The sequence below is a fragment of the Cibotium barometz genome, chromosome 14 (genome assembly GCF_041138505.1).
Source record: "Cibotium barometz isolate CiBa-2024 chromosome 14, ASM4113850v1, whole genome shotgun sequence".
NCBI classification, from domain to species: domain Eukaryota; kingdom Viridiplantae; phylum Streptophyta; class Polypodiopsida; order Cyatheales; family Cibotiaceae; genus Cibotium; species Cibotium barometz.
This window is the reverse complement of record NC_141059.1, coordinates 10,020,158-10,043,008: the sequence shown is the minus strand read 5'-3', so window position 1 is coordinate 10,043,008 and position 22,851 is coordinate 10,020,158. Positions and strand designations below refer to the sequence as shown.

Genomic DNA, 22,851 nt, shown 5'->3' with positions numbered 1-22,851 from the left:
TTTTTTGATGTTTTCTTTTCCATACTATCGCATTTGCTTACGACCTTTGAGGTCCTATACCTCCTCCTTTCGTCTCATAGACCTTTTTGGTCTACCTTAGACGTTAATATGACTTTCTTTTCTCTTTCTCTCTCACACGCACACGCACATGCCGCGCGCGCGCGCGCTCAAGTGGGTAGCATGCCCTTATTCTTTACCGTCAATATCCTATGCTAATGGTAGCACCCTCACTTGTTGTGTGCTGTCACATGCACACACATGCACACGCTCATGCACAAGTTGATCACCTTTTGTAACATGCTCTTATTTTTAACCATTAATATCCATGATAGCACCTTCACTTGTTGCATGCTGCCAGTGCATGTGTGCATGTGTGTGTGTGTGTGTGTGGGTCTTTGCTTGTGTGTTCTGGTGTGGTTGGGCTGCCTAATATGCAAGGGTCAAGTTAAATTTAAGGTGTTTTTTTTTTCAAGAACTAGTGAATAGTTGCATTCGGGTTTTGGTGGTTGGAACTTTGCTTGCTTTCATCTGGGATGAATGTTACTCAGAATGTGTGGGTTATGATATCTGGAACTGATGACTGAATTTTGAGTTGGATTATGATGTCACCAGTTGATGGCCTACTGAGATGCGAGAAGTGGATTTACGAAGACGAGAAGAGCTTGAAGGAGGCCAAGTCAACATCGTGGCTGGATAGGTTAATGGGACTCACAGAAAAGCCCAGCATGGATTGGCGTTATCCTTTTGTGGAGAATCAATCATTTGTTTTTACAATCAGAGCAGGATGGGAAGGCTATCACATGAGTGTGGATGGGAGGCATATAGCCTCTTCCGTGTACAGAACGGTAAGTTGACTACCTCAACTTGTGAACTCGTTTATTATGCCTGAAAACTACTTGATGGTATCCTGTGCGTAACTTATTGACTTTTCTAATAATTCAATATACTGTCCGATATCAATGTTCCACCCTTACATTATAATGTCTAGACTCCAGCTAGCTCATGTATGTGAAGGCCCTACTAAGAGGAACAGCTATGGTTGAGCAGCGAGGGCACCCGATGTTGGCTTAGATAAAATTGGCACACTGCCAAATAGGCTACATGAGTGGACTGAGATCCCATAATAGTCTACACGTGTGTAGACGGCTTAGATAAACTTTAGTGGTGCATTTGCCCTATCAACTACTTATTTGGTGTACTAATTCTTTCTATTTTCTCTTCCCTTAGTGCTAGGCTTCATTATGGTTAAGTCTGCCCTGCATCTCCGGAGGTTTGACAGAAACTCAGTACAAAGGGCTTTGTGTGAATATATGCTCGTGTGTGTGTGTGTGTGTGTGTGTGTGTGTGTGTGTGTGTGGAGTGCGTGTGTGAGAGCATATCTTGATACAGAGTTCTACACCCACTGTTGGGCACTGACGACGTTAGTGGGGATGTCGTAGTATCTAGTCCATACTATGCATAATGGAGTTAATAGTTATATAGTCTTGTGGGTTGACTACCATGAGTATATAACATGCACGTTCCTAAAAGGTGAATTTGGGCATGTTCCTGGATTCATCTAGGTATATATATATATATATGGATAAAATTGGCACAGTGCCAAATAGGCTACATGATAGAGTGGACTTTGATCCTAGAACGGTCAACACATGTGAAGGAGCTATGGAAGCTCCGCTGTAGAGTTAGGGTTTCATGTGGGAGACATACACAGAGAAGAAGAGAGAGAGAGAGAGAGAGAGAGAGAGAGAGAGATATGTGGGGATAAGTCAACTCAATGTAATGAGTGTGTGACTCCCCTATCACACATGTATATTTGCACTAGTACACATAGTGCACTTAGTACATTAAAAGTACTAAGTGTACTATGTAATATAAAACTTATGGGCTAGTACACACTATAAGGGTGGGCATAATGCCTTTACCCCAACAACCTCCCACTTAAAGGCAAAGTGCCCTTAAATGAAGGAAAAGAAAAATCAGCATGTACATGATAATATACAAAGCCATATCAAGGCTGAAACTGGCCTCATCCAATGCCCATCAAGTGTCTGCAATGAGCAAATCGCTTTGGAGGCAAACTCTTTGTCAACAGATAAGCCGGGTTGTCATCCGTATGAATCTTGACAAGCTGAATTTGCTTGTTCTCTATCACCTCTCTGATGAAGTGATACTTCACATCCACATGCTTCGTCTTTGCATGAAAGACAGGGTTCTTTGCCAACTGGATGGCACTCTGACTGTCACAATGCAACAATGGAATATCTATAACCCAAATCAACCACTAACCGAGATAGCCATAATGCCTCCTTGCAAGCCTCTGTGGCTGCAATATACTCGGCCTCTGTAGTAGATAAGGCAGTGCACTTTTGCATCCTGGATATCCATGACACAGCACCTCCTGTGAATGTAAACACATAACCGGTAGTAGACTTCCGGTTATCTGGATGACCGGCATAATCCGAATCCGTGTAACCATGCACTAATGCATCCTGTTTGCCAAAGCAAATGCACATATCCTGTGTGCCCTTCAGGTATCTCATGACACCTTTCACTGCTTCCCAATGCTTCTTGCCAGGTTTGGCTATGTATCTAGAAACCACTCCTACTGCAAATGCAATGTCCGGCCTGGTAGCAACCATGGCATACATGAGGTTGCCACAAGCTGAAGCATACGGAATCTTGGCCATATCACTATCCGACTGTGGGCTGTCCATAGCACTGAGTTTCACATATGGAGGCAAAGGAGTACTAGTCTTCTTCCCCCCATCCATATTGAACCTCTGCAAAACTTTGCCAATGTATTCCTTCTGAGACAAATACAACACATGCTGATTTCTGTCCCGAAGTATCCGCATAGGTGACCTGTTTATAAGATGAACGGCTGTCATAACAGCTTCAGCCCAAAAACCATGAGGTAACGCAGCATGTGACAACATAGAACGGACCTTCTCCTGAATGGTCCTGTTCATCCTCTCTGCTGTCCCGTTTTGTGGAGGATCATAAGGAGTAGAGAGCTCCCTCTTGATGCCTTTAGCATCACAAAAGTCCTGAAACTGTTTGGACATATACTCTCCACCATTGTCGGAACGCAAAGCCTTCAGTGTTTTGCCAGTTTGATTCTCAACATGAGCAACAAACTTCTCAAACACTGAGAATGTATCACTCTTCAAACGAAGAGGATAAACCCACACCTTGGGTGTGGCATCATCAATAAAAGACCCAATATATTTTGCCCCTCCCAAAGAAAGCTGAGGCATCTCACATACATCTGTATGCACAAGCTCTAACTGAGCATCTTTCTGTCCAAGAGCTTTCTTGTGGGGGCACTGGAGTTGCCTGCCATATATACAATGCTCACAAAACTGAAAACTTGAGAACTTTAGAGAGGGCAAGTAACCAAAACGAGACAATTGCTCCATTCCTTTGACACTCATGTGTCCCAACGGGCTATGCCACAGAGAGATTTCCGGCAGCTTGGTTGCATTTACATTAACATGGTGACAAACATTAGCATGCATGAAGTAAAGAGTGTCCACCTTAGAGCCTCAGGCAACAACCAGTGAGCCCTTACTAATCTTCCACTTTCCATGACCAAATGTGGTAACATAATCAGCATCATCAAGCTGTCCAGTAGAAAGCAGGTTCTTCTTGATCTCAGGCACATGCCTGACATCATGGAGCATAAGCTGTGAGCCATCTGAAAACACAAGCCTCACATCAACTCTGCCAAGAATCTTGCATGCATGGTTGTCACCCAAATAAACTACTCCTTCATTGCCAGCAGTATACCTGACAAACAAGTCTCTGCAACCTGTGACATTAAATGAGGCACCTGAATCAATGATCCATGAGTGCATACCATGACCATCTCCTGCAAGAAGTGAATGGGCATCAAGTGAAGACGTGAATAGGACTTTATCCTCACTGTCACCTGCATGTGACACATTGACTTCTTCAATCTTGACTCCACTTTTGCCCTTTGGCTTTGCATCTTTGGCTTCATCTTTGTCTTTGTCTTTTCCTTTTCCCTTTTCCTTTTGATCATTCTTCCATTTGTAGCATTGCTTTTTGAAGTGTCCCTTCTTGCCACAATAATGGCATTCCAAATCCTTTTTGGAGCGGGACTTGCTCCTTCCCCGTTCTTGGCTTTTACCCCTTTGCTGGGATCTCCCATGTGCATTCATTGCATTGGACTTTCCAACAGAGTTGTTTTTCCTGTTCATCTCCTCTTGAAGGAGAGCACCCTCAACATCTGCATATGACAGCATAGCATTTGAATTGCTAGTGGCTGTCTTGAATGTGTCCCAACTCTCTGGCAAAGTGCATAAGAGAAAGGTGGCTTTGAACTCATCGTCCATTGCCAACTTTTGATTTATGACCTGGCTGACAACACCATTAAACTCATTTAGATGGGCTGTCATAGACGCCCCTTCCTTCATTTGAAGACCTATGAGTTTCTTCAACCAATACACTTTGCTTGAGGCACTTTGCTGGGCATACAAGTTCTGCAATCTTTGCCACATTCCCCAGGCTGTCTTCTCTTCACGAATGCTAAAAAGTAAAGAGTCTGCTGACACAGACAACATGATGGTGGATCTTGCCAGCTCATCCATATCTTCCCATTCTTCAGCAGTAAGAGAAGCGGGCATTACACCCCTTTCTTTGATAGGCTTGTGCTGCTTCTTCTGGAGCAACACATTATAGCACTGGGTTTGCCAAATGTCATAATTATGTGAGCCTTCAAGCTTCTTGATGTGAAGCAATGAAGAGCTCTCACCTGTGGTTGCCATAGCAATATGCAACCTTTGACACAGTCAGTGCCTGACTCCCTGCAAGATGTGCAAACACTGCACCAAAAGCACACAAAGTGCTCACAGTTGTTCTCCCAAAGTTTATCTCCCACTGCGGAAGCACGAATGCAACTCTCCTCCCACTGAATGTGATAAAATCACCAAAATCTGGTTGCTGCAGATTTATGACAGCACCTTAAATGTGCTCTGTTCCCCTTCCAAAGTACTGTACAATAGTACTAAGTGCTCACCAATGATGTACCAAACCTGTACCGGCAAGTACAGCAGCTGAAAATGAGCCTTTTCCTCACTCAAATCAGTGTACAGCCATGCCAAAACTTGTACAAAGTTGTACCAAATCTGTACCAACAAGTACAGTAGCAATAAATGCTCTCCTGGTTGTCCAAATGAGTGAAAATTAGACCTTGACAGTCCCCACCACTGCATACAACAGTCCCGGACAGAAATTGAGCAAAAGCCCCTTGACTGCAAGTGGATTTCTGAGGGTTCAAGGCATAAAAGTCTTCCTTGCTGCTTTGCCAAGCTCAACAAGCACAAAATCTTGAAAAGCCCCTTGATTCAAGATCAATTTCTGATCATACATGGTACATTAACGCACATGAAGGCATCCAGAGTCTTCACAATGCTTCCCCCTGGCCACATATACATCCAATACATAAAAGCTCCTTGATTTACAGGCACATTGAGTGCTTGACAGGCATCAACACATTGCCCAAAGCATCAAATGCCTGTGCCTGCATGCAAATCAACCCAATTGGCACAAAAGCCCTTTGATTTGCAATCCAATTTCTTGCAATTTTGCCCCAAATGTGAGATTGCTCACATCATACAGATGTATGAATGCCCAATGACACAATTACATCAAAAGCCCCAAATTTTGACATCCAATTTCCTGCAAATTGATCCTGAATGTGACCAATGTCACCCAATGTTGCCAATTTTGCTAAAAAATTGAGCAATTTGGACCTGTACCTGCTCAATTGCAAATCCCCAAAAAAAATTGAAGCAAATACCTCTGAAATCAGCTGATTTTTGTTGCAGAAAAAGGGGGGGGCGTCAAATTTGCTGACTCGTATGAGATGCTGCTTCTGCTGTGTAGGTACGGATGCTGCTTCACGGCCTGCCAAGACACCTGTACTGCCCAGCGATGACACACATGGAGTCCTGCACAACAGTAAGCTCTGTACCCGAGTCAACTCTTGCACCTAGGTGCACCTCGTCTGTAGCAGCTAGGAGAAGCCTTAACCTGCAACCTCAGAGAGAGCAGCCCAAGACATGGGCACAGAGAGAGTCGGAGGTGTGTGAGATCGGGAGCAGCGGACACGCAGCCTCTCTGCAAGGACGAAACCCTAGAAATATAACAGGCTCTGATACCAGTTGAATGTAGAGTTTGTTAAAATATCGTATCTCATGTGGGAACGAGGCTTAGTAAAGGGTATAAATTATTATTTAGTTTATGCTACATGAGTCGGCCATTTCCATCATGAGGGTATAAATACCCATGCCCACCATTGTATTATTTCAACTATTCATTGCTAATACACGTCAAGTATTGTTCGCCAACCTCTCTCTCTCTCTCTCTCTCTCTGCGTCAACTTCTCTCTCGCTCACTGCCTGTGTAAAGCTTTCGCTGCACCAACTCTGACATGGTATCAGAGCTTGAAGGCTTCTGATCCTTGGACACACACAAGGCACGAGGGAGGAGACGCGCGGCAGACTGCAAACCTGCGTTTCTTCTTGAAGCAGCCAAAGCACCCAAGGCCAGCAAAAGCTACGGAAAGTTGCTGTGCAAGGGGCAGCGAGGAGTCGGAGGGGAGCTCAGAATCGAAGGCACCGGAGCAAGGCGAGCTGGTGGCGCTAGACAAGGGATTTTCATTCGAGCTGGACGAGCTGCTGCGGGCGTCCGCCTACGTTCTTGGTAAGGGCGGCCTGGGGATCGTGTACAAGGTAGTGCTGGGCAGTGGGCTGCCGGTGGCCGTTCGACGGCGGCTGGGCGAAGGCGGTGCCCAGCGCTTCAAGGAGTTCGAGACGGAAGTTCAAGCCATCGCCCGCGTCCGGCACCCTAACGTCGTCAGGCGGCAGAGCAAGAGGAGGCCAGTGGCACCGCTCGTGCAGCAGGAGTGCAGCCGCAAGAGAACCGCCGGCTGGGAGAAGAGAAGGCGAAGGGAGGAGACGTGCGTTATCGAAGACCGGGTCGACTGAGAAGAGGTGGACGGAGTTTTCGAGATGGGACTCCCGTGTTCGAGCAAGGATGACAAACTGAATGGCGACAATTATGCGCATTGGAACTTGATCATGAGGCTATGGTTTAGCAGAAAAGGCTTATGGGACATTGTTGATGGCTCGGAGGAACGTCCCCGAAGGGATAGCAATCGTTTCACACGTCTTCAGGAGGAGGAGTTTCTCAAATCTCTTGTGGATTGGGAAGCTCACAATGCGAAGGCGATGTCGGCGATTGCAGAATCTCTCACCAAGGAAATTTCCCCTGCCATTCAGACTTTAAAGACTGCCAAGGAAATGTGGTCAAAGCTTGCAGGAATGTTTGATCGAGACTCAACAATGCGAGCAGTAACCCTTCTCGGCCAGTTGTTTTCCATCAAGTTTGAAACCGGGACCTCTATGCAGTCACTTCTAATGAAGGCAAAGGTTATCCATGATCAGTTATCGGCTATGAATAGTGCATCAACTAGTATCCAGTTAGCTGCCTTGGTTCTTACGAAGTTGCCTGAGGAGTACGAGATGGTCTCGAGGGCATTACGCTTACAAGTCACGAAGGAAAAGCTGGAATTTGATGATCTCAGCTCTTTTCTCATTGAGGAGGAAGCAGTGCTCATTTCCCAAGGCAAGATTCGGGTTCCGAAGGATGTAGAATCGGCACATGCTGCATCGGAATCCAATAAGAAGTCTAGGAGCCGTTGTTATAAGTGCGGAAAGCGAGGGCATTTGGCTCGGGATTGCAAATCCAAAGCTAAAGCTCAAGGCTCGACAAATGACAAAGGCAAAGGCAAAGCTGACGAGGATGACAGTGACATTGATTCTAAGAGGGATGCTACGGCATCTGCCGGTGTGGCGAGGACTACACTGGCACATGCTCCAGCATTCTAGCTTGGTGGATGGATGCTACCACGTGCTTCAGCCAGAGAGAGGCATGTGAGTGGCAGAGAGGGGCAGTCTGTGCTCTCGTTTTTTTGGTGATTTGGACCCGTGTGTCGGAGTTCAAGGCACATACATCTGGCATGGAACAGCTTGACAAATCTATGGATGTGATGTGTTCGTAGTTCATTGGTAGCAGACTATGGATGGGATGAGTTCCTAGTTCATTGTCAGAGAATTTTGGGCGTCATGTGTCGACAGTTCAAGGTTCAGAGGATTTTTTGAACGTGATGTGTTCGCAGTTCAACGAATGGGGGATCATGAATGTGGAGTTGTCTGCAATTCATTATTCTATGTGGCAGCTAAAGCTCAAGATGGCATTTTCTTGTGGAGACAGGTTGATTGGTGCATTATCCGAGGTGTACCTAGCAAAGGCCACGCTAGGGTGTCCATGGTTGCATCTGCATCGACTTGGTTTCTTCATCTATGCCCACTATGAGCTACAGAGAGGGTGTTAAAATATAGTATCTCATGTGGGAACGAGGCTTAGTAAAGGGTATAAATTATTATTTAGTTTATGCTACATGAGTCGGCCATTTCCATCATGAGGGTATAAATACCCATGCCCACCATTGTATTATTTCAACTATTCATTGCTAATACACGTCAAGTATTGTTCGCCAACCTCTCTCTCTCTCTCTCTCTGCGTCAACTTCTCTCTCGCTCACTGCCTGTGTAAAGCTTTCGCTGCACCAACTCTGACAGAGTTAGGGTTTCATGTGGGAGACATACACAGAGAAGAAGAGAGAGAGAGAGAGAGAGATATGTGGGGATAAGTCAACTCAATGTAATGAGTGTGTGTGACTCCCCTATCACACATGTATATTTGCACTAGTACACATAGTGCACTTAGTACATTAAAAGTACTAAGTGTACTATGTACTATAAAACTTATGGGCTAGTACACACTATAAGGGTGGGCATAATGCCTTTACCCCAACAACGGTCAACACATGGAGTAGGTAGACTTCATTCTTGGACACTCTGACTAAAAGTTGCGGGGCCCAAAAGAGGCCTAAGATGAGCATGAGCAGTTCAACATCGTGGACCATGGCACCGTCTATGATCTGTGGACGAATGCGGTGTAGTCATGATCACCACACATCTCGATGTCTATTTAGAGACACTACGAGGTCTCCACGGTTCATCACTCATCATTGTGAGGTTACACCTTGGCTTTTGTTAGCATACAATCTTCTATCGTTGGTAGTTCGAGATTAGCTATTGAAGCTTCCATCAAAGGAGCACACGAGTGTGGGGCTTGGTCATCCATTGTATCATAGAAAAACTTTGGTATTGGTCTCTTATCTTTTTATTGAGCAATTTGAGTTTGAAGTTTCATGCTCTGAAAGATCGTACTTGCTATGAATGTTGTCTACATACACTGCTTGTTGTATCCTCTTACATGGTATTAGAGCCTCGGCTCGCTACAAAGCTTCTTTGCTAGTTATTGTCTAATAGAGCACTAGGAGAAATAACTTCTTCTTCTAGCCCCATCCACTGCCATCCGATGTTGATGGAAAGCTCAATGGCACGAGTTATCTTGTTTGGAAGTTCAAGCTAAAGACTATCTTGCTACATGAGAGGTAGTGGAGGCTTTTATTGATGATTAAGAAGTACATTATGAAACGGGAAACCGCGGACCTTGGAAAATGTGCGCAAAAGAAATACAAAAATGAGAACCCAGATTGGATCCCAACTGCCCCTCCCTCCTCCCAAGCGTGTGCCAAAAGCATCCCTGCTTGAATATTTTTATAGTATTTTTTATTCCATCAAAAATAGATTACATGGCTATTTTAGCCCAAGCTTGCTCTACAAGCTTTCTTTTTTACAAAAATTGGATAATAAAATATTTCAAAAATCTCACTCCTGTGACAGTCCTCCCGTTTGAAGAGTCCTCCCGTTTGAAGAGCAACTGACCTCTGTTGCGTAGAAGATCACAGATCAGTAGCTTTGTAGAAGTAATTATAGTTCATATGTGGCGCACTAAGTTGTAGTTCAGTCACACACCATACAGGTATTGTGCACAAAGCCGTGATTTGAGTACCCACAAAAGAGAAGGAAGTGGCGCACTAAGCTGTAGTGAGGTCTCACACCACTACCCGCTATAGTCACTCACCCTTAGGTGACGCACACAGTTGTGACTCACACACAAAGTGTGATGACTATCGCACGAAGCTTGAATGCAAATTGTATTTCGCACGGAATTACCCGCGATACAAAGCATTCAAAATTAAGGTTATCATAAATTAATGAGAATTTTGCAAGATGCTTAAACATCAGTCACAAAGGTTTTTCACTTGTGGTCTATGAATTCAAGATCGGAAAACATTAGAGTTGAGCTGGTGCAATCAAATAGGCACATATACTTGAAAGGATACAAGTTTCTGCAAGAGAATACATGTACATTTTTTTGAACATGTTAATACAAAATTATAAAACCGTTAAGTTAAACTTAATTTTCAACTAAAAGAATTATTTATATACGTGTTACGACCCTGTGTTTTTCCCTCTGGACAACAAGCAGGTGGGCACGGGATGGACAGTGTGTACGGCATCAGTTTGGATATGAAAAGGAAACCCATGTGTGTGGCCAGCCCAAGTGTGAAAGGGACAAAAGAGGATTTTTGAGTTTATAAGGTTTTAAAACCTTAGATGGCTTAAAATAATATTTATTAGAAATATGCGCTTTTGTTATTTGCTTTTAGTTTTTCTTTGGAGAAAAGCAGGCGGAATCGCATGTTTGGTTATAAAGGGCGAAGGTTGGCGGGATCGTACCCAGGTCGCCGTGTGGAGTAGGCGGCTACTGCGCACAAGGGCTACATTGTCAGGCGGGTTGCATCGGGCTGTGTATGGCTGCGCGTATGTGTGGAGCAGCCAGGCGGCTGTACTGGAGGAAGCTCAGGCGGCTGCGCAACAGGCGACCAGGCGGGTTGTTGCCAGTCAGGCAGCCAGGCGGGCTTCAGATGGGAGGCTACACGTGTGGAACACCAGGCGGCTGGGCTACAGGGCGTTGCTGCACGCATGGGCTATAGGGTGCTGTTGCGCGCATGGGCTACAACCAGGCGGGCTACAGTCAGCTACGGGCGCCAGGTGGGCTGCAGCCAGTCAGGGCAGCCAGGCGGGTGTCTGGTGGGAGGCTCTCTACGTCGGGTGGTTGCACGTATGGGCTTCAGCTAGCAACGGGCGCAAGGCGGGAGACTCTCTACAGCGAGCCTGGCAGCCAGGAGGACTGCAGGCGGCCACGCAAGGGCTGAATAGCACGACTCTATCTCTCTCTTGGAAGGAGGCGAGCTGTCACCAATTAGCCGACCATTTGGTCCATCTCCTGATTTGTGTCTCGTTCACTTGAGGCGAGGCCGGTGTCTCATGTGAAGGGGCCAGTTTTTTTTTTGCATAACATGGACGGGAGCCAGATTAGTGCCACCCGTGTGTTAGCAGGATGGTGTCGTATGGACGGGAGCCAGACTGATGCCACCCGCGTATGACCCGGACTGTGTTCTATCCATGGGATTGTCACGCCATGGAAGAGCCAGTATTTGTGCCGTGTCTTGCCTATGGGACTGTCACTCCATAGGGAGGCTCGTGCCTGGATCTGTGTCTTACCTATGGGACCGTCACTCCATAGGAAGACCGGGATTTATGTTTTCTGTCGTGCCATCATTGTGCCCGACAGATGTTTAGTACTTGTTCCATGAACGGGAGATATGTCCATGATACTGTTTGCACATGCATTCATGTTTTACTGTTTGGAAGTGTTTTCGCATGACTTGTATTTTTGTGTTTGCCTGGTTGACGTGCCACTTATTGAGCGGGGACGCTTGCCAGTGAGTCGTGAAGTTTGCTCTGTCTTCTGATGAGTTTTGTTGCGTGTGAACAGGTGGTAAGTGTATTGCACTTGTTTATTTTATAGCATTCTTTTTAACCTTTGTTTTTATAAGGTTGCAGGTTCATACTCATTAATGAGTGGACACCCTCCCCAAATCTTACTTGGTGTCCTTGGCAGGGTGGGCACCCATGTTTTAATCATGAAGGGTAAAGGGAACCCCTTATGTGTCGGGGTGGATGCATGGCCACCTACCCACCCCCCACCTTGGAAGTGGCCGCCTCCATGCAAGCTAGGGGGGGCCGGCCAGCTGTTGGACATGTGCTCTCTCCAACACCTACAAAGGAGCGACCACCTTACCAGCTTGGGGACTATCATCCTCCTCTCCACTCTGCAGGCGGCTACAGGCGGCTGCGCACCCCTTGTAGGAGGCTGCGCACCCCTTGCAGGAGGCTGCTCTCCTCTCCACAGGCGGCTGCTCTCTCTACACAGGCGGCTGCCCACTTTGCAGGCGGTTGCGCCACTCCACAGGCGGCTGCAGCCATGCTTCTTCTGCCCTCCTCAGGCGGCTGCGCACCCCTTCCACAGGCGGCTACAGGCGGCTGCGCTCCTTCCCTTGCAGGCGGCTGCGCTCCTCCACAGGCGGCTGCGCCCTCCTCCACAGGCGGCTGCGCTCTCCTCCACAGGCGGCTGCGCCCCCAGACCTCCACAAGCGGGCGCGCCCAAGCCTCCTCTCCATTCAGCAGGCGGCTGCGCTCAGATCTCTAGGCGGCTGCGCACTCTTCTCTCTTGCCAGTAGGCTGCTGCGTCCTGGTGTCCTTCTCTCTTGCCAGCAGGCTGCTGCGTCCTGGTGTCCTTCTCCAGCGGCTGCACTTAGGTGCCTCTGGTATTTGTCTTCCACTAGCGAGCTACAGGTAAGTGGATTGAGATTTAAGCAAAGGACTTTGATGTAAATCTGATATGGGATACTCTCTGCCGCTAACACCCGTTCGGTGCCGGGTAGTCCAAGCTTCTGGAGAACCACGGTCCATGGGTGCCGAGATTGGGAGAGCCAGGCGTTAGTACGGGAGCGCCTGTTTGTGCGTGGTCCTGGAACACCAGTGGGGCGCTCTCTGCGGATTCCAGTGAAGGCATAGGACCGTAGAGACTAGACTTCTCAAGTGGATCGCTCTCCTTCGAACGTCTACTTCAAGTCTCTTGTTTGGTAACTGTATTCATCTCAGTTGTACATGGACATCATCTGGTTCATTGAACCCATGGAGCATTGTATCTTTTAAATACTCCCAATAATATATCATATATTGAGGGGGGGGGGTCGGCCCGTTCCGGCCCCAGTGCTGATGTCCATTGATCAACATTTCATTTCATTTCAATTTTCAGTTGTTATTAAGTTGCCCATTCAAATTGTGATATTTAAGTTGTGCTATTACGCGTGTGGGTGTCCAACGGAGTCTATTCCCACTTGACGGGATCGGTTTCACGAGCTGAAGGAGGCAGCGAGGGGCTAACAGCCAAGGGGTCTCTCTCTCTCTCTCTCTCTCTCTCTCTCTCTCTCTCTCTCTCTCTCTCTCTCTCTCCTCTTTCTCTCTCTCTCTCTCTTCGCAAGCAGGTGGGGTTGCAGGAAATACATAGCCCAGAGACCTCTCTCTCTCTCTCTCTCTCTCTCTCTCTCTCTCTCTCTCTCGTCAGCCAGGGATCCATCTCAGTGGTCCGAGGTCAGGTGTGCATTGTCTTGCACAGGAGTCTAAGGTCAGGTGTGCACTGTCCTGCACATGAAACAGTGCCAGTCCGCGCTGTGAGCCTCCCTCTAGAATGATGTCAGTGATTCTGTGTATCTGGTATGGTACCGGATGCCAAATCACTGAGTAGTTAGTGTTTTGAACAAGGGGCCAGCCCATAGGGCTACCCCGGATCTTAGTGTGGGCATGGGAATGGTGTGGAACCACCCCCATGAGGGCGAGGAAGGCCCAGGCTGAACCCACCAGCCATGGAGGGGCTGTAGGACAGCCCTAGGGCAAGAATAAGGCAAATTCCAGGAGTTTACAGCCTTTACATGGTTGTAGGGCAACTATGGGGCAGCCCAGCCCTTGGGATGTGTGCAAAGGCCTTGCCCAGCCATTGGAATTGAGGCGCATCACCTTCTCAGCCTATAGGGAAAAATGCAGCATTTTTTGGGATTTAATTCAGCATTTATTGCTGGATTTTCACAAGTCGTTGGACTTTTAGGCTGGCCGCTGGGATGTATACTGGCCGACTGCTCATATTGAGTAGTATAAATAGCCTAGCCCATGTTCCCATTCATTCATCTCATTCTCCACCAAGAGCTCAAGCATAAGAGGCTAGACAAAGCCAAGCGGGTGCTAAGCAAAGGGGTAAAGGATTCAGGTCAAGGGCAGGGTATTCCCAGCCAAGAAAAGGTCCAAGATTGCTGTATTTTCTTTCAGTTTTCTCATCATTCTAATAAAGCAAATACACCATCCGTGGTGGGGGCCCTACAGAGGGTAATTGGGACCCAATACTGTGTCCTCTCCATCTCTCCCTTTCTCTCTCTTTTTTCTGCACATCTCCTTTCAGTTTGTGCGTTAACTTCCGTCGCGAAAAGAGTGCTGAATTCTGAGTATTGAAGTTACCGATGCTTCTCCGAAGCTTCCGCATATTATAGTGGTATCAGAGCCTACTTCAAGTACAAAGATTCAGCAAAGAAACCAGAATTTTTTCTCGCTCGTGTGGTTGGTTTTTAGATTCTGGTGGACTACCCCTTTCGGAGTGACTCCTGTCCCTCGAAGGACGGTTGGTTTTTAGCCTCCGGAAGCCTCCGGACGTCTCCCACACAGATAGTGGATGGTCAGATTACGTTCTGGAAAGGAATTGCATCTTCCTGCTATGGTTTGCTTCGACGACGAGAGAGACCAAGAACCATGGGACCAGAGTGCACTAGGCAGCCCAGCTAGGGCACCAGGCTTGAGTGTCACAGACATGTTCCAGTAGATGATGCGAGCAATCGCAGAACAAACAGCCAAGTTGGATGAGCAGAAGGCGCGGATCTTGGCTCTGGAGGAGCGTACCGCTCTTCAGCGTCGCGTTTTCCATCTCCTCCTCCCTCTCCTTCCGTATCCCAGATACCAGATCGTCGACACAGGGATCCTTTCGCGGGGTCACAGCCGCAGCCAAGCTCTTTGCTTGAGTTGCAGATGCGCGCATTGGAGATCCGACAACGAGAAGATGGAGCCATGCGACGCGTGGAACACGAGCGTTACCTCAGAGCCTTGGACGCCAGATTGACACCGGTGGCGCCCTCAAATCATTTTCCCGAGAAAACGAACTTCAATTAGTATAATGGTAAACTCGATCCCACAACTCTTTATTCATGGTTACATCAATTTGAAGCTTACTTTGCCGCAGTTAGGAAAACAGATATTGACAGAGTGATCTTAGCCAGTTGGTATTTGGAAGGTGAGGCCATTCCTTGGTGGACTCGTGGGCTCATGCCCACACCAAAGCAGGTATGGCAGCTTATGTGTGGGACGAGTTTGTCCTCGACCTTAAGCAGCGGTTTCTACCGCCCCACTACCTTGAGCGACTCGAAGACGAGTTCAGGGGAGTGTGTCAGAATATGTTGCGGAGATGATGACCAGATATGGGAACACGAGCAAAACGCAGTGCAAAAAATCACAGCACGAGAGAGAGAGAGAGAGAGAGAGAGAGAGAGAGAGAGAGAGAGGCGTGTAACTCTGCTCTATATACACAAGAAGATCCCGAGAATGATACAAAATGGAATGGGGGCCATGGGGCCATTTTATATGGCCCCAAATACCCAGTCGGCTTGTGCTAAAGGCAGCCGACTGGCCCTGAACCTCCACGACCAGCAAACACACTCAGACGGCCAGCTGTCCTGAGTCGGGTTCTTGAAGGTACAGTCGGCCAGCACAAAGGCCCTCCTGCCAACACAGGGAAGCCACCCAAGCCATAGAAAAAATAGGGAAAAATGGGGGAGAAATACGGAGAGTGGGGAAAAATGAGAAAACACCTCATAAGGGCGGGCACACCCACAACAAAGGCCCTGGTGTATAAAAATAGACAGGAGATGACTTCTAACACCCCCTCTCAGCTCTTGGCTGTGAAACCAACCACAGGGAGCTGGGGTGCCGCCTGAGCAAATCCTGAGATAGCGACTTCGTGAAGAGGTCCACCGTACTGTCCTCCGTCGAACAGAACTCTAGCAAGATGTCATCAGCAACGATTTGTTCACGAACAAAGTGCCTCTGGATGACCATGGGTTCCTCCAGTGGAAGCCCAATCCTGCAATGCAACCTCTGTAACCTCACCACCTCACGAGCAGCATCACAAGCAGCCCGGTACTTTGCCTCTGTCCTCGACAAGGCAAAAGATGACTGTCTCCTACTGCTCCAAAAAACTGCTCCTGGGCCTGAAGTAGATCTCCTTGTGTCCGGATCTCCTCCCCAAACTGAGTCACTCCAACCGTGGAGTCGGACTCCATCCAACAATCCCCCTCCTGTGTACAAGAGTCCATGATCCTTCGCATGCCGCAGAAACCACAGGAAACGCAATCCTACCTCCCAAAGAATCATCCGCAACCATGAGCTCAACTGCCTCATCAGGAAGCTCCCGTCCAATCTGGTGTCCATCAACCAGATCAATGAACCATTTTGCTTCTGAGTCAAAGAGGCATCACACTGCTCACGAGGATCAACACCTGTTACGGTGCAAAAACAAGTCCTGGAAACCTGTTGAAGACCACGCAAGGCCTTCGGAAACTTGTCAATCACCCCCTCTAAATCCGAAACCACAAAGCCTGGAGTATGCACCTCCTTCTGCAAGTAATTAACTGCCACCTGCCTGGCTTTCCGAAAAGTCTCCGTGGAAAGAATATCCTCATCACAGGAGGTTCTTTGTCCCGAATACTACGAGACATTAGAGCATAAGTTACCTGTTCAGTTTCCTTTGACTGACGAACACAAGAACTACCAGCATCAGTACTGGAGAGTTTCCCAACTGCTGCCATCTACTGGCAAGCTATCCACCATCTGGTCCTGCACCTGCAGCGTATCCACACTTAAGTGGCCATTACCAGACTGCCACTCATCACAAACCTGAGGACCTGGGAGAGAGTGCTGAAAGCTTGTAAACTCCATTTTCCACTCCGCCTTCCCAAACCACTTAGCCTGTTGCTTTGTCCCGGAGAGCAACAAAATGCTCATCAAACTCCACCCGTACGCCAGTCTTGCAAACTTGATGCATCGACAACAGATGAAAACCAAGTGACGGAACATACAACACCTGGGAGGAATGCTTCCCCCCTCTGCCATCGGGAACTATCTCCGTCCTGCCCTCACTGTGAATTGGGATAGTGGATGTATCCCCAATAAGAATGTGACCAGAAAGGCTGCAGAAATCCTATAAACCGGAACGGGAAGGAGTCATGTGCTTGGAAGCACCACTATCTAGAATCCACTCCCGAGTATCCGTTGCGGAGAGTCCTCCAATCTCCTCCCTGCCTGAAGTAAATGAAACATTGGTGTCCACCACCTCCAGGTGCACAAAAGCCGGAGTCTTCATGATTGCTACTGAGGAATCTTCACCCTTCTCGGTCTTCCGCTTGGGACACTGCCTCCAATAGTGGCCTTTCTCTCCACAATCATTACAGGTCCTCTCTGCCTCTAGTTTCTCGCGGTCAGTAACGGACTTCTTCTCAGAAGACTTCTCCGACGAAGCCTTCCCTTAGCCCGTGTTACTGTAACTTGGTTGAACACAATGCTAATCAATACACTTAAATACACTAAGATTTGAAGGACACTTGCTCATATACAAGAAGTAAATTGCTGAATTGACAAGAGACACACAATGAGCCGGAACGGCCGATCCCTCCCTTGAGTAAATTGTATTACTATTGGAGAAATTCAATACATAGCTTCACGGGCATCCATTGCCAAATCCTCCATGCCAATGCATATGATATTCAGCATTTAGAAAACAATGGTATGTCGATGTAGATCACCAAGGAGCTGCCTTGATGCCCGGCCCGACTTCAGTGCCCATATTCTCTACCATTGGCTCTATGTTCTACCAAGCAAGGTAGCAACATCTTCAAGAGCACATAGGACAAGAGAAATACTACATAGGGCGGCTAAACAAGGAGTCCTGCCCTTCTACTGAATAAGTAATGACAACACATTGTCCAATTAGCTTACCAGTCTTCATGGAAGTTGTTATAAGCGGAAGCCTTCGCGTTGGAAGCTTTAGAAGTGTTGATATCTTCGATTTGTCGCAATCCTTCGCGACAAAAGTCTTCAAGAGGATGAAGGGAACCCTGGGAAAGCTTTCCCTATGGTTCAACTTGAGAAAGGAAGGCTGAAATTAGGGTTTTCAGCAAAAGACCAGAAATTACAGAAAAAATGAGAGCTGTTTTGCTGAATTTCAAACATTGGGAGTGAGTAGGAGAGTGATTAGCACTTAGAAACACTCTTGGAAGCTTGGAAAACACCCTAGCAAGTTGGGTATGGCTATGGAGAGCTTGGAAATGGAGAGAAATGGTGGAAAAACAGAGTTTTCAGTCTCCAAAAATCCTCATGAAGAGAAAACACGAATTTCTCTTAATAAGTAAGTGAATTGGGGTCCAATCAGGTGAAGGGACATAGGGAGATGCCAATTTATGAGTAAAAGGGGAGGATCAGGTCCTGGACATTGAGTCTTGTCCACCTCGAGACTTAAGTGAGTGTGAACTTGGAAGCGGTCATAATTTATAAGTGACTTTTGGGCGCCCAAACTTTAATGAAGTGGGAACGCACTCACTTATAAATATTGGGGGCTATTTGAGCCTAGATTGGGTAATACTTACCACCTGTTCACATGCCACACAACCATGTCAACAGACAGTTTCACACGCACGGTTCACGGGCGGGCGTCCCCTTACTCGGAACTACACATAGGTCATGCAAGCATGAAAACAGCATGCAATTTCATTTGCAGGCAAGCACATAAAGATGCTATGCAATGCAGCATTGGCATGAGCAATTTCCGTTCATGAAACGATATAAGACCAGGCGTTTCCAGGCAAGTATATGCGATACCAGACCCAGTGGAAAGCCAATCCTCCAGGTGTTTCCGGGCATATACACAAAGGCACAAGTCCCAGCGGAAAGCCAAGTCCTCCAGATATTCCGGGCATGATAACGTCAAGTCCCAGCGGAATATCATATCCAACTATACACCATGACACGTGCCAATCACATGCATAGGCACATTCCATACGCCATGGACACCAATCCAATATGTACATAGTGTGAAAGCAAGAGTGAACCATTCGGGTGGCCAAATGGTGACATTCCCCCCCCCCCGCTTCTAAACAGTTGTCCGCAACTGAAATGCATCCAAATATGTCTGAAGCACATGCGGGCAATCTTTGAAGAACTCTTCATCTACCCATTTAGCATCAATGGGAAGATAGTTCTTAAACTTCACAAGGTAACGCCTCACAACTTTGCCTGCAGCAAGCTTGCGTTCCTTGTGATACACAATCTGCTCTGGCTGCAAGATCTCCTCAAGCTCATCCACTTCTGGTGGATCCTCAATGACCATTTCATTGGGCTCCGGCCCTACATACTTGCGAAGGAGACTCACATGAAAAGCATTGTGTATGTGCCAATGAGTAGGTAATGCCAATCTGAAAGCCACTTCATTGATCTTCTCGATCACTCGAAAAGGCCCATAGTACTTGGTTGCAAGCTTAGGATATGCACCCTCTTTGCCAGGCCTCTTTGGAAGTCTTGCTTTCTCAAATTTCAGCAATACCCAATCATTCTCTTTAACATCCAATTGTCTTCTATGCTTGTCGGCAGCCTTTTTATGCTTGTCTTGTGACCTTGCAATGGCTGTCCGCACTTGAGCAAAAGCAATATCCAAGTCTCTTACATACTCATCAGCTGCAAATATCTCATCCTTTGTGCGAAGGATGGGTGGCAAAACCACCTTACCATAAACAATGTCAAACGGGGCCTTTCCCGTAGATGCATGCAGTGTGTTGTTGTATGCAAATTCCACAAGCGGTAAGTACTTCTCCCAAGAAGACTTCTGATCCGCCACATAACATTTCAAGAGATCCAACACGGTTGAATTTGCAGCCTCACTTTGCCCATCCATTTGAGGGTGATAAGCTGATGAGAAGTCCAATTTGGTGCCCATATTATCAAATAAGGCCCGCCAAAAGAGACTTGTAGTCTTGGGATCTCTATCCCCCACAATGGACTTCGGCATTCCATGATGTTTGAACACTTGTGCAAGATATATTTTAACCATATGCTCAGCTTTGATGGTCATTTTGACCGGCAAGAAATGAGCTTGCTTGCTAAACCTGTTCACAATTGTCCAAATTGCATCATTACCCTGTTGGGTACGTGGCAAGTCCATAATGAAATCCATTGTAATACTTTCCCATGGCTGCGTGGGAATAGGCAATGGTGGCTGAAGCAAACCTGGTGCCTTTTGCCTATCAAATTTGACCTTTTGACAGGTGATACATGCACGTACATGTGCCTCTATGTCCTTCCGCATACCTGGCCAAAGAAATACCGCTCAATCATGTGCGTAGTAGGCATTATGCCTCTATGACCAGCATATGGAGGAGCATGGCAGTCATCCAAAACCTTTTGCCTCATGTCAGACACCACACACAGGCAATTATCTTTCATGAGATAACCCTCTTTGATCACATATGAGGCATGTGCATGACCAGCCATCAAATCAGCCCAAATAGTGGCAAAATCAGCATCCGTATGATACAAATCACGCATGGTAGACAAGTCCCCATGAGAGGCAACCGAGATAGCTGCTACATACGGCTTTCGTGACAATGCATCGGCCACTACATTCTTCTTTCCTGGGGTGTGCAAGATCTAAAAATGAAACATAGAGAGGAAATTGGCCATCCTCATATGCTTCTCTGATAACTTAGTTTGAGTAAGAAAATACCTCAAACTCTGGTGATCTGTCTTCACAGTGAACTCAGCCCCAAGAAGATAATGTTTCCATATAGTAAGTGCATGAATTACAGCCAAGAGCTCTTTCTCATAAATGCCAAGAGATAGCTCTGCATCATGCAATCTACGACTCTCATAAGCCACGGCATGTCCCTCTTGATTAAGGACAGTCCCTATGCAATTTCCAGATGCATCACATTTCACACAAAAAAGGCTTTTGCAAATCCGGAACGATCAACACTAGACCATGAGTAGTTGCATCTTTCAATTTGAGGAATGCATCTCTCTCTACATTAGTCCATTTGAACACGGCCTTCTTCTTTGTTAAATCATGCAAAGGAGAAGCAATCCATGCAAAGTGCCGAATGAACCTGCGGTAGTAAGAGCATAATCCAAGAAAACTACGGATCTCATGCACCGAACTCAATTCCGGCCAATTCCGAATTGCATCAATCTTTGCAGGATCCATCCGCACTCCATCTTTGGACACATTGGTATCTCATAAGCAAAACAATCATTGTGCTCTTGCAAAAATTTCAGCCTATCATTACAAAGAGTGTTTACATGCACATTATTTTTCTCAACAGGATCTCGTACAAAAATCAAGTACGCAAAAATACTCTTTTTCATTACTTTCTTAATTTGTACATGAGATACAAGGGGAATGGTATCATCCTCTTCACCAGCATCAATTACATATTCTCGGTCTTTATGCATGAAGGTGATCCTGTTAGTCTTGTAAGCCTTGCACAGATCAATACGTGTATGCCAAGGCTTTCTAAGCAATACATCACAGCCATTCAAAGGCGCCACAAGAAAATCCTCATGATCCACATAGCCTTGAATGTGTATGCACAAGTTGCCAAAAATAGGCATGACCTGCACTTCTCTACCAACAAAGGCAGTCCCTGCTTCAATTTGAGGACCCATGTCCTCCACGTCAATACCCAAAGCAGCTGCCATCTGAGTGGATATGAAATTTTCAGATGCACAATCATCAAACATGAACAAAGCGGGCTGATCTTTGAGTTGTCCCCAAGCTTTGCATACAACCCTATCTTTGCTATCGTGTGAAGTGTTGCCCTGCACATCCGGAACCATATGCACATTAGGCTTCGGTACATTAGCATTTTCAGCTTTGTTCTTCTTATTCGGGCATGCTCTTGCCATGTGCTCAGTGCTGCCACAAGTAAAGCATTTGCCTTCACGCATATATTGCTCCTTCTTCTCAGCACTAAGACCAAAGTTTGCCGGCTTATAAGAGCGCTTTTTAGCAAACTTATTTTCAGCTTTTGGACCTGATTTGGCTTGGTTTTGGTCCCTTTTAGGTGGCTGTCCATCATTTTGCAGGTTTTGGACAGCCCTCTCTTTGCCTTGAAATGAGGGTTTAGCTTTATTGGATTGACTCAATTTGAGTTCCAATTGCTCGGTGGCGGTGGCGGCTGCGATTAATTGGTGTAAGGTATGACTTGGATACATTTATAATCCCGCTTTAACACGGGTTGCAATCCCGATTGAAACCTTCTCTTCCTTTTTGCCTCGGTGACATGCATAAATGGAGACACCTCCAAGAGCACTTTCCAAAACTTTTGTACATATGCATTTACCGATTCCCCCTCATTTTGCTTTACCCAATCCCACTTCATTGTTATCTCATTCAATGCATTGGGAGGCAAGAATTGAGCATAGAACCTCTCCTTGAACTCTTCCCATGATCTAACAGGATTCGGTGAGAGCTTCTCCGTGAGCCACCAGTGGGCAGCAGTGCCTTTCATGAACATGCTTACATGCCGGATCATGGATTTCTGAGTGAAATCCTCATCACTGAAAGCAATATCAAATTGGGCAATAAAAGCAAGTGCCTTTGATGCATCATATTCCCCATGATATGTGTCAAACTTCACAGATTTGTCTCCGGCTTCGAAGTCACGAGACTTTGATGCATGTGTGTGCATCTCAACATGTTTTCCCCCATGTTTGTCCATTGGGACAGCCCCTGACTGGCATCATTTTTGGACCAAAAGGTGATGCATAAGGCATAGATACATGTGCCCTGTAAGCATGAGGC

General features: G+C 46.7%; 1 protein-coding gene across 2 annotated transcripts in view; it reads left to right on the top strand.

Annotated features, from left to right (window-relative positions):
• LOC147631652 (hydroxyproline O-galactosyltransferase GALT6-like) overlaps window positions 1–22,851 on the top strand; it is a 43,548-nt gene that overhangs the window by 1,674 nt on the left and 19,023 nt on the right. For both annotated transcript variants that reach the window (XM_086808172.1, XM_086808171.1), the window contains exon 2: window positions 613–845. In XM_086808172.1, coding sequence (XP_086664298.1) covers window positions 613–845 — 233 coding nt within the window. The remainder of the gene's footprint in view (window positions 1–612; window positions 846–22,851) is intronic.